Source organism: Schistocerca cancellata, chromosome 1 (assembly GCF_023864275.1).
Source record: "Schistocerca cancellata isolate TAMUIC-IGC-003103 chromosome 1, iqSchCanc2.1, whole genome shotgun sequence".
NCBI classification, from domain to species: domain Eukaryota; kingdom Metazoa; phylum Arthropoda; class Insecta; order Orthoptera; family Acrididae; genus Schistocerca; species Schistocerca cancellata.
This window is the reverse complement of record NC_064626.1, coordinates 868,787,242-868,800,720: the sequence shown is the minus strand read 5'-3', so window position 1 is coordinate 868,800,720 and position 13,479 is coordinate 868,787,242. Positions and strand designations below refer to the sequence as shown.

General features: G+C 35.7%; 1 protein-coding gene across 1 annotated transcript in view; it reads right to left on the bottom strand.

Annotated features, from left to right (window-relative positions):
* LOC126189843 (cilia- and flagella-associated protein 251-like) overlaps positions 1 to 13,479 on the bottom strand; it is a 794,634-nt gene that overhangs the window by 486,446 nt on the left and 294,709 nt on the right. Inside the window, exon 9 of the mRNA XM_049930974.1 lies at positions 10,792 to 10,930. Coding sequence (XP_049786931.1) covers positions 10,792 to 10,930 — 139 coding nt within the window. The remainder of the gene's footprint in view (positions 1 to 10,791; positions 10,931 to 13,479) is intronic.

The window sequence follows — 13,479 nt, the reverse complement described above, 5'->3', positions numbered from 1 at the left end:
GAAATTTAAGAATTTTTATGAAATGAAAGATACTTTAACAAAATTTGAGACTGAATCAAGGAGCGTGGGATACTTTGAGGTGCTGAAGGAATTCTGACTTGGTTTCAGGTAAGTCATAAATTTAAATTGAGATTGTTGTAGGAGAAAGATAGCTGTTCTCAAAAGAGATCTCAACTCATTTAACCTTATCAGTTATTCATCTCAAATTAAATATTCCTTTGCTGTGTGACAGTGAATCTTAAGTTAGAAGACTGAGCTGGATTTTTTTACTGAAAGGCAGTGCATTTTATTAGAATGTTAATTCGTTTGGAAAAGAGTGAAGTTATCTTATTACCAAAGAAAGAAATGTGTAATTGTGCATTTCAGTATTCCTCGGCTACATATAAAGTGTGTGTTATACTTTTTTAAGAAAGGCATTTCTTGCTCAAATTTATAGATGAACCACTATTTGTATGACGGCCACCTGAAAGCCAATCATGTAGATAAAACTGAAAAATAAATAAATGTGGTTTCAGAATAAACAACAAACATGAGTCTTTTTAAGGTCCTTTTTAACCAATTGGACACCCCTTTGGAAAAATCCTGGCTACAACCTTGAGAGAGTGCTTGGGCTTCCCCTTTCATCTGGTGCCAAAAAAAGACAGTTCCTACAGGTTATGGATGGATTATCAGGTTTAGAATTCTTGTACAATCTTAGGACATGCCCAATTGTTCTACAAAAATGCTGCAAAATAATTTTCTGTATAAAATGTTGCATCCCGGAGTCCACCCAGCCAACAAGTTGGTTACAGAATGTCCTATCTCACCTGTAGTGAAAAAAGTCTGCAGAACACAGACATACATTTGCATCAGATGCCAATGCAGCATGTTGGACATCATGCATTCACCAAGGATAGCGGACACACAATATCAAAAGGAAATTTGCAACATGTATATGTCGATCTTGTGAGATCCCTATATGAGTCCAATGGATATCATTTCGTCATCTCTGTAAGAGACTGAGGTACTGAATTTTTTGGAAATGACCACAGAAAATACGGCTAAGGATTTCTTCAAATGTGAATAGCATGGTTCAGTTGTCCTACATCTACTGCCGCAGATGAAGGGCATCAATTCCAATCACAATAGTTTTCTGAGTGGTACAAAACTGTGCAGTATTCAAGCTTTAGGACAATGGCTCACCACGCCCAAAGCAATGGTCTCATAGAGCATTGGCACCACAGCCTTATAGTGGCATTCAAGTGCCACAACAACCACTGGACAGAACTACTGCTTTGAATGTTTCTATGGGTTAAGTTAGATTACAGGGAGACTTCAAGACATCCTGAGCAGAAATTTTATATGGCGAAAGTCTCACTGCTAGTGGAATTGTTGGCCCCCGTTCCACCACCTGATGACATGGAGTTACCAGATTTGCTTATGAGGATCAAACAATAGGTTGCCCATGTTTGCAAACCACTTTCACAGCCTCATGGTGAACAACTGTTGTTCATACATAACACACTGCTGGGTTGTGGACATCTGATGCTTAAAGGTGACACAATCCATGTAGCTCTGCAATCTCCTTACACAGGACCACATAGAGATCTTACATATGAAGAATAGACATTCAAAATACCATGCACTGGGAAATCTCTACAACTTCCATACAGTACCTGAAACCAGCCTGAGTGCTACAGTGCCGGAAGAGGATAATGAGTGTGATGCTCAAAATTCACAAATGGGAGTGGATAACACTGAGTTTCAATACCCAACTCCAGCCATGGAGACCACTTATGTCATACTGCCAGTCACATGACATAGATATGCAAACTACACTCTGTACTCTTGCTATAAATGGGTCCTTTGGGCACCACATTACATATGCAGGAGCTATGGGGTTAGGTGTACTACCAATGTACCAACCACATGAGAAATGATCCAGTTGTTATGATTCAAGGACAACCTACCACCACAACAACTGGTCCCAAGTGGACACCACAAGAACAGTCCAGTCATGCACCTTTTGGTTGCCTGCTTCAGTGTGACTGGTCACACCACAACAGCTGATTAACAAGTGACACTGATACTAACAGACCTGCTTACTGGTGCTCCACACTGGAGGGGACATGCAGGGGGTAGAGGGGGGTGAGGGCTCTGTGGGGACTTTGCACCTGAACAGTACTGATGGTGCACAACATCTCAGAGTGACTGGAATCTTTGTGTTGTGTTTTACCTTTGCAGTGTAACTTCAAATCAGTCACTTCTTTGTATCCATGTTATGCATTCATTCTCTGTGTATCTCAGTGAATTGTGTAATAAAGTACCATTATTTTGCACTTCTACATACGAATCTTATTTGTATGCTTATTTATCAGGATTTTCTACACTTGAAAGGAGTATACTGAAGGCCTCTCTGAGCAGGAGGAACTATCTGATGACACAACAGAAGATATGGATAACATAGATGACCCAGTATTACAGCCAGAGCTTAACACGGTTTTAGACGAATTGCAGTCAAATAAGATGGAAGCCATAGAAAATAGTTTTTCAGAATTTCTGAAATCACTGGGGGAAGCACCAACCAAAGTATTATTCTAGTTGCTGATATAATATCTGAGACTAGAGGCATACCACCTGACTTTCAAAAAAGTATCACCCACAAAATCCAGAAGATAGCAATTGCAGACAAGTGCAAAAACTATCATAAAATCAGCTTAACAGCTCATACATCAAAGTTGCTGACAAGAATAATAAACAGAAGAATGGAAAAGATAACTGAGGACCTATTAGATGATGATCAGTTTGGCTTTAGGGAAGATGAATGCACTAGAGAGGCAGTTCTGATGTTGAACTTTGATAATGGGAGCAAGATTTAAGAAAAATCAACACAATTTCATAGAGTTTGTTGCCCTAGAAAGAGCATTTGACAATGTAAAATGGTGCAAGGTACATGAAATTCTCAGGAGAATAAGTTTAAGCTGTAGGAAAAGATGATAATATACAAACAGCCTACACATATTCAGAAAATTTTGTTTTTGTGTAACACAACTAGCTCTTTATTCACTCAAAGTAATGAATGCTATTTACAGAGGACATCAAATTAGATCTTCAGAAGGCTTTTGATACCATTTCTCAAAAACTACTTATAATCAAATTGTGGGCCTATGGACTATCAGCTCAGTTGTGTGTCTAAATTCATAATTACAAGTCAAAAAGGTCATAGTTAGTAGTAATTGACAAGTTACTGAGTAAATCAGAAGTGATATCTGGTGTTCCCCATTCACCCTCTGCTGTTCCTGATCTATAAAAATGATTTAGGAGAGAATCCAAGAAACTCCCTTCGACAACTAAAGATTGTGAATTCAAGTAAGTACTTAGGGATTGCAATTATGAATAACTTAAATTGGAATGATCACACGCATAATGTTTTGAGAAACATGAACAAATGACTGTGATTTATTGGCAGAACACTTAGAAGATGCAACAAGTTTACTAAAGCAGACTACCTAAACTGTGTTTCTCTGTCCTCTTCTGGAATATTGCTGCATAGTTTGGGATCAGCATCAGATACAATTGACAGAGGACATTGCAAAAGTTCAAAGGTCAGATCGTTTTGTATTATCCTGATATAGGGGAGAGAGTGCCACGGATAACATAAGGCAACTGGGATAGTAAACATTAAAAAAGAGGTATTTTTTGTTGCAATGGGATTTTCACATGAAATTTCAAGCACGAACTTTCTCCTCTAAATGATCATTCTAATAAAATAATAGAAATCAGAGCTCGTATGGAAAGATTTAAGAGTTCATTTTTTCCCACATGCTGTTCAAAAGTGGAACGGTGCATAAATAACTTGAAGAGGGTTCAGTGAAACCTCTGCCAGGCCCTTAATTGTGAGATGCAGAGTAGTTATGTAGATGTATAAGAACCAAGAAGGAACAATGAGAATGGAATACCAAGAATGAAGTGTTTGGGTTAAAAATAGCATAAGACTAGGATGTTTGCTTCGTCCCCTACTGTTCACTTCCTACATCAAAGAAACCGTGACAGAAATAAAAGATAGATTCAGGAGTGGGATTAAAATTCAGGAGAAAAGAATAGCAATGATATTTCCTGGGACATTGCTATCCTCAGTGGAAATGAGAAAGAAATACAAAATATACTGAACAAAGTAAGCAGTCTACTAAGTGCAGAATATGGACTTTGAGTAAAGTGAGGAAAGAAGAAAGTTATGAGAAGTAGCAGCAGTGGGATGAGTGATAAAATTAACGTCAAAATTGGGGACCATAAAACAGCCAAGGTGTAGGAATTCTGATATGCCTTAGATGCAAAGTAATGTGGGATAGATAAAGCAAGGACATAAAAAGCAGACTAGCACAAACAAAGAGGGCATTCCTGGCCAAAAGCAGTGCATTAGTATCAAACACTGGTCTTAATCTGAAGAAGGAATTTATGACAATGTGCTACCAGAGCACAACATTTTATGTAATTGAATCATGGACTATGAGAGAAGTTGAGAAGAAGAATGTTGAAGTTTTTGAAATGTGGTGCTATAGAATGGTGAAGGAAATTAGGCAAGGATAGAAATGTGCAGAGAACACTGATAAGAGAAGAGGACAGGATCATAGGACATTTGTTGACACATGTGGGAATAACTTTCATGGTACTAGAGGGAGCTGTGGAGGGAAAAAGTGTGGGGTACGACCAAGACCAAGACCAAAAAATAAATGAGGCTGTTGGGTGTTAATGCTACTCTAAGACGGAGAGGTCACCACAGGAGAGCAAGTAACGGTGGACTGCATCACAAGTCACTCAGGTAACTGATGATGAAAAAAGTCTATCATGTGCAAGCCTCTTCATCTCTACATAACTCATGCAAGCTACATCTACTGACAGCTGATTACTGTACTCAAGCCTGTCTCCCTTTACATTTTTTACTTTCACACCTTCCTCAATTACCACATTTACTATCCATTGATCCAACAACAAAAAGTCTACCTATTAGTTATTTGACCTACCTACCTAATATGTAACATTCTTCTATAGCATCATGTTTAAGAAGCTTCCATTTACTTCTTGTCTGAACTGTTTACCATTCATGCATCACTTAGTAACTTTATTGACCTGAGGTTTTGCCTCCTAAGTCTCATAATAGTTTTGTTTTATTGTACTCGTGCTACTAATGAACCAGATGAACATTTGTTAAATAAAGTGCACAACACAGTAACAATTAAATTTCAATCTCTTCATGTTTATTGACATAGGAAGTTGTCTTTTTTTATGATCAGCTTTTAAAATTTCAGGTGCCTGAATATGTGATACAGATCAGTAAGTTACATCAATTAACCAAATTTTACAATGTTCATTTACCAAGTTCACAGGTGGCAGAGTATTATATAACTCCACACTGCTATGAGTAACTGGAATTGTAACTATACACTTCAGCTGTCCAAGAATGAGTGACTGAAAATATGAAACATGTAATGGGAACTACGCAATGTTTACAATTTCACTCCTAGGCACTAACTGACTTAAGCTTTTTGCACAATGGCTATTTATAGATGCATGTAATAAAGTAAAGGAACCACAAAGTAACAAAATACAAGGTTATTACATGTTAGATACAAACATAAAACAATTGCAAGGGACAAAGACATTACAGTCAGTGACATAAGTTTGTCTGACTAACAGATTTATAATCTGAAAATGACAAAAATGTAGCACTGTTTGTTAGGCAAGTAGTCCACTGTGAAAAGGGTTTCTAAAAATTCACTAGAAATTCTTCACAAAGCGAAATTTCCTAATTGGAACAACTAACAAACTAACAAGTTATTTTCATGAAAAGCTGTATTTTCTAAAACAGGGAAATCAGGTACTAAAATTTGGAAATAATTACATTTTAAAACTGGAACATTCTACAGCCCTAAAATTATGAATAAAAATAAGTTTTGCACTATTTAGTTTTTGGAAAAAGTAAAACATTTGTTGAAAAGACTAGACTGGGGGCTTTCAAAACAGTACTCAATCAAGAAATGTAAAACTTTTTGATAACCAAAAATTTCACCTTCCCATGTTTGCATGTGTACTAAATCACTAATATTTAGTTAGACAAAATATTTCTAGTGAACAAGCTAGAGGTCTACCATTGCCATCAGTAATCAGGAAATTACATGGTGAATAATAAAGTTGTTTTTATGAATTCCTCCTTGAATATGCAATTGGATATTTCAAGTAGCTATTGAAAATGTATTATTAACAAAGGAGGATCACAAAAGGCATAAGAAAATATTGGTGTCAGGAGTGGTATAAGATAGGCACAACTTGCTCTGTTACAACTTTTGCTAAACCCCAAGTATCTTCAGAAAATAATTTTAAACACTTAAACTTATATCCAGCATTAATAAATTCCTCTTTTTCAGACATGCTTTTCTTGCTGTTTCAGTCTGCATTTTATATTCTCACTACTTCTGCCATCATTAATTATTTTTCTGACCAAATATCAAAAATCATTTACTACATTTTGTGTACCATTTCCTAATCTAATGCCCTCCAAGTCATCTGATTTTATTCAACTATACTCCATTAGCCATCTTTTACTTTTGTTGATGTTCATCTTACAGAATACATATTCCAATTAACTGCATTTCTGACAGAATTAGCAAACTTTGAAGTTTTTATTTCTTCCCTCCAAACTTTAACTGTCCTCCCAGATTTCTCATTGGTTTCCATTACAGCCTGCTTACTGTATGGACTGAATCAAATAGGAATAGGCAGCAAACGAGTCTTATTCCATTCTCAACTATTGTCTTCCTTTCATGTCCTTTGTCTATTATAACATCAGTCTTGTTTCTGCAAAAATTCTAATAACCTTTTGCTCCCTCCAACCTTCTGAATTTTGAAGAATGTTGCCCAGCTAATATTTCCAAAAGCTGACTTTAAACATAGAAAAGTTACAAATGTGGATTTGCCATTTTTCAATACATCTACTAAGACACTTTGTTAAGTCAATAATTCCTTGCATGTCCTATATTTCTTCTGAATAAAAGCTGATCCACTTCATCTTCCCATTCTTCTATAAATGATTTTCTCACTTATTAGCAACAATTTTCTTTGTAACTCAGATTATTATTTTCTTCTTCAAGTATAAGGGTATTTTTTCTGTCTCATATTCCTTATATGCTAGATGGGATAGTTTTGTCTTGGATGATTCTCCCAAGGATGTCAATAATTCTGATAAAAGTTACCTATTCCAAGTTACTTCTTTTGACATACTACTAATAAACATCATCTACTGATAGTCAAAACTATTATCAATGCATGTTCTACAAATAGGACACTTGTAAAAGTCTCAGTGCTCTCAAAACTTGTCAAGTTGCCTCATAAATATCAATTTAACAATGGTGTACTTGTCAAGGACTCGATCTCCTTTAATTATTTTCTTTAGTGAAAGATTTTCTTTGTCACACGCACTACTGATCACACCCAGCCTCAGAAAGTGTTTGTCTTCCAACCAGCCAGTTTTCTTCCAGTGTCTATATAACTGCGGAACTCTGCCACTTTGGCAGCATCTATGGGATAAAACTTTAGCACTATGATTCTATACATGAAGTTTAGCACTGCCTCCAACAACTTCTCCAACTATTACATGAGTCTAGAGGAACATTACCTATGCACTCAAATATCTTCAATCCTTTTGTCCCAAACATATTTGCACCTACTTGTGTGTGTGTGTGTGTGTGTGTGTGTGTGTGTGTGTGTGTGTGTGTGTGTGCACTTAAAATTAGCATTTCTAGATTCACAATGCAAGGAAGAGATAGACTGCGTGCACTTAAAATTAGCATTTCTAGATTCACAATGCAAGGAAGAGATAGATTGCTACTTACTGTGAAGATGACAAATTAAGTTGAAGACAGGCATGATGAAATGGCTCTTGGCCACAGCCTTCTTCAAAAAAGGAAATGCACACACATTCACTTACACAAGCAAGCACTCCTCACACACACATGAACATCATCTACAGCAGCTATCATGTAGAATGGAAGCAGCAATCTGGGGGGGCAGGGACTAGACTGTCAGCATGTAGGTAACTGTTGGTAGTCTCATCCCTCTACACGTAATCAGACAGCACTCTTCTCTACTCCCACCCATACACTGCTACCCCTTCCACTTCCATGCCCCCTCCAGACTGCTGCTTCCATTCTACACGACAATTGCATTTCAGTCTGAGCCATCGGTGATGGCAATCACATGTGTGCAAGGTGTGCCTACCTGTGTGAATGAATGTGTGTATGTGTTTCCTTTTCTGATGCGAGCTGTGACTGAAAGCTAATGTGTAAGTGTCTTTTCACTGTGATTGTCGGAAACTTAGCATGTCACCTTTATGGTAAGTAGCAGTCTATCTTTTCCTTACATTGTTGATATGTCAACCTGAATTTTCAATTGTTTGATTTCTACATTCCACCTATTTGCCTATCCAATAATGCCCTGCTGCTCACAATCTGACTCTAGCTGCCAGAGACTGTGGTCATATGTGTGTGTGTGTGTGTGTGTGTGTGTGTGTGTGTGTGTACAGTGTCTATTTTTGAAAAGGCCTTGTTGTCCAAAAGCTACCTTTCCGACCCTCTCTTGTTGTGCCTTTCTGTGACTCAGCATCTCCACTATATGGTGAGTAGCAACTATCCTTTTCATTATACTTTTACTTAGACATAATATGACAAAATATGGCCATTAAACCAAATACTTAAATTCCCCTTGAAGTGTAATATATCACTTGCATGAAGTGAAACATTGCATAATGTTAATAGTACCTGTGAATCATGCTTGCCAAACATACAGTTAATTTTTATTAGTGGTTTTAGAGGGTTTTGGGTATGCACATTGTGCAGAAAATTTGTAATTTTTGAGTGTGTTAATGAGTGTGATGGATGCAGTGTTTCTACAAGAAGGGTGCAACTCTGCAGTCTAGTCAAGCTTTCTGGGATGTGCTGATTTGATGGTTATTTCATGCAGCTACACTGCACTCCACAGAATAGCATGCACCTTGACAGTGGACAATGTCATGAGAAAAAAGAATAGTGAATTCCACTGGAGAGTCTGCACTAAAGCCTGTTGGAGAATGAATGTTGAGCTATCAGTAATTTTGGTAACACTCAAAGCAGTTAACAAAGCAAAATTGCAGATAATTGTATATGAGAGTTTCCAATGCTGTATAAGTTGGAAGAATAGATGCATGTCTTCAGAACAGACTTCAGTTACTTGGTAGCTTGTTGAACCTATATATGCACAAATCTTATCTCCAACACAGGCCAGACTGCATAGGAGTTGAAGTAAATGAAAAGAAAAAAGAAGATCATAGAGAGGAATTGTCCTCCAACTAAAAAAAATGGGAATTGCAAATCTGTAAACCACAGTATCACAGTAATTACCTGATGTTCCTTCCCCTCTGAACTTTTGTCAAATACAGCAGACAACATCCCAACCTTCAGAAATATATGTCCTGTTTTATATCACCAATATACATATTTATTTACATAGCAATACACCTCAGAAAAGTTTGGTATAGGAACTTTGTTAATAATGGTGAATGTCAGAAGTGAAAAATTACTCAAATAAATTGAAACTTACTCTGACAAAATGCAGTAAACACTAGCTCATAAAATTAATAAAGTAAGTCTAAAGAAACTGAAGAAATTTCCAAAGTTTTTTTTTTTTTTTTTTTTTTTTTTTTTTTTTTTTTTTTTTAAGAAATAGTTAAACATTCACTTACTATTCGTTAATTTATAATGAATCAAGACAATAATAGCACATAATGCTATAGAACATAATACATAGTACTACAAGCACTTTTACCATGATTAATGTTCTGACCTGACATTTTGAAGACTTCTTGATCAGACTCAGACTACAGGACTATAAATTGGCTGGATGTTTTCTTTTGGCTTATCACTTACAAGCTGCCTCTACTGAACCATCCTAGCAGTAGTCCTACAGCAGTCTGCCAAACTAGCAGGAGGTGACTTCCCTGCATACTTCTTGTCCATGACTGCAATAGCCTGATGAAATAACTCACCATGTTCATCAGAAACTCCTCCACAGTTTCCAGGGAACAAGTTGAAATGCACGTGAAGGCAGTATAATTCAGAAATATGACACAGCCAACCTTCACATAAATAACAGTTCATTCAAAAGCTTGTTATCATTTTGTGTTCTCTTATTCCACAAGAAATTGAAGCAAACATTTTTTTTTAGTTTTTCCCAGACAGCCTCTCATAACCATGCAATATTTCATCAAATTTCTTGTGTTTGAAAAGCTCTCAGTTATGTGAACCAACAATGACACTCTATTTGTCTTACGTTCATCATCATGGGAACTTTTCCCTCAAGTGTTTAGAGGCCTGACCTTCATGATTCATTTTCTTTACAAAATATTTCATAAGTTATGTAAAAAATATTAACAAAACATAAGGGTAAATTATGGACACTATCACTTGCAATACTAACTGAAGTAAGGTACTCAGGCAAAAATTTTCTTCTATTCTTCTTAATGGATAAAAACCTGAGTCAGTTTCAATTTTATTTGTGATATTTGTTATCAGTAGAATGCAACCAATAAGAATTACTTAGTTTCATGCAACTGACATTTACATTGCTGCACAGTCTTAATTACACATTAGTGGTTGCTTTTACTCATTTTATTTTGTTGATTTTACTCTGAAATTTCTATTTTTGTAATGTTGTTAAAATACAATGGTCAAGAAGATTAGGAATGTAAAAATTTATCTCACTTACGGCATTAATCTCATTACATACTTGTCAACAGCTCTTAAAACTGTAATAGGATGTTTCTCCAATTGAAGGATTTTCTTTAATTCCATAGCATTTGTGATTCGTTCTTCCTCTGAATAAGAAGACTCTGAACATTCTGCATCAGTCCATATAATGACAGCTCCTGTGAAAAAAGGATGTTTCTCATTTATTTTTATTTATTTATTTATTTAGCATCCATGTCATTGTACAAACGATATTGGACTTGTCATACATAGAAATTAACAATATAGAATACAAAATGAAATTGTCTACAATTGGATTTGTCATACACAGAAATTAAAATATAGAATGTACAAAATGAAATTGTCTATCATAAATGACAGCAAACTTACAGTTTCTTTCCACATAAATGGTTTATAGTAATTTGTTTCTCAGTAACAATAGATTACTAGTACTATAGATGGTAAAGTATAATAAAAGCTGAAACAAATGAAGATAGAAAATTTTAGAGGTTAGTTTGTGAAGTCAGTTTCTTGGTCTTCGAGATATTCATTTATTGAGTAGCAACATTTACCAATTAAAAATTTTCGAAGTTCCAATTTAAAATTTGTATTGTCCTTTAAATCTTTAATGTACTGAGGCAGTGCATTACAGAGCTTAATGCCCATGTGGCTTATATGCTTCTGAGTTCGTGTTCTTCTTACTTGTTCCATGTCATTCTTGTTTCTTGTGTTATAGTTGTGACAGTCTGCATTTGTGTGGAGATTGCTTAGATTAGCTTTGATTAAGAGTACACATTTAAGTATATAGACTGATGGCAGAGTAAGTATTCCTAACTTTTTGAAAAGAGGTCTGCAGTGAGCTTATGTCAGACTGTGGGTAATTATTCAAACAGCCCGTTTTTGTAAAATAAAAATGTCTTTCAAATTAGATTTTGAGCTGGCCCAGAACACTATTCCAAATGAGCCAACAGAATGAAAGTATCCAAAGTATGGCATTCTAATGCCTGCTAGAGAGCAAACATTTGGAATAACTCTCAGTGCAAAGCAGGCTCAGTTAAGTCTGTGTGTAAGAAATTTTACATGGTGTTTCCAATCCATAGCTTCATCTACATGCATTCCTAACACTTTTGTAAAATGCACTCTGTCTATTAGTCTGTCATCCAGTTCTAGATTTATGTCTTCATCAGAAATCATTTTACCAAACTGTATGTAACTTGTTTTCTTTGCGCTGAGTGTAAGTTTATTTGCACTGAACCAAGTCCCAATACTTTTTAGGATTTTGTCAGTAGTTGACTGTAACGAGTTTTTACAGTTGCTCACTATCAGACTTGTGTCATTTGCACATAGTACAATTTTGGCTGTATCATATTGTAACTGTAAATCATTGTCATATATGAGAAAGAGTAGTGGCCCTAAGATGCTGCCCTGGGGTACTCCTAAAGAAACGTCTTTTGCTTGTGAAACTAACTTTATTTTTTGATTTGAATTTACATTGGTGAGCTCTGCAATCTGAGATCTGTTTTTGAGATATGATTCAAACCACATTTTAACTCTTCCTCTAATACCTACTGTTTCCAGCTTATCAAGGAAGATTTCATGGCAGACCATATCAAAAGCTGTCGATAGATCTAAATTGATTCCTATTACACTTTTGTTTTTCTCTAAATTTTTAATTATTTCTTGGGTGTAGTCTACGACTGCAGTTTCTGTTCTTCGTTTTACTCAAAAACTATGTTGATTACTATTCCAAAGTTTATTATTGTCTAGGTAACTAGTGACTCTCAATTTCATCAGTTTCTCTAATATTTTGGAGGAAGCAGGAAGAAGTGATATGGGACGATAATTTTCTATTTTATGTCTGTCTCCATTTTTAAATAGTGGCCTCACTTTTGAGATCTTTAGTTTCTGAGGAAACACACCTTCAGTAAAGGATAAATTTGCAATATGTGCTAAAGGTTTTGCAATCTGCACTGCAGTCCTTATTATGATTGAAACTGGAACTTCATCAACACCTGCTGCCATTTTTGTTTTTAAGCTTCTAATCACTCTGATTACTTCCTGTTCATCAGGCAACCCTTGGAGCATGTATTATTTTTGTTTTCCTAAGTTCAAGTTTAGTGAATGTGGTATATTTAAAAAATAGTTATTCATATAGTTTGCCATTTCCTTTTTTTCTATATTGCAATTTTCACTGCTTCTGAGTATTATTTCTTCCTCTTCTCCATAGGTAGTAGTTTCATTCCTTACAATGTCCCATATAGTTTATGGTTTGTTGTCTTGAGTTACTGATTAAATTGTCATTATATAGCAACTTTGCCTTCACTATTGCCTTTTGGTATATTTTTCTGTATGTTTTTACATATTCTACAAACAATGGATCTGAGCAAGTTTTAATTTCTTGGTTCAGTCTTTTCATGGTTACTCTGGAAATCCTAATGCCTGTAGTTATCCAAGGTTTGTGTGCTTTTTGTTAAGAAGACTTGGACCTCACTAACTTCTTAGGGAAACACATTTCAAATTGTGACATGAATATAGAAGAAAAGGTATAATATGCATTATTTGCACTTAATTCTGAGCTCACATCTGTCCAGCTTTCATTGGTTAGACAGTTAACAAAGTGTGTGCAGTTTTCTTTAGAAAAAATTCTTTTATAAGTGTGGCCAGATGTTTTTTTCACATGCATTGGGGGAATGTAAGCACAATAGCATTGTGATCAGATAAACCAAGG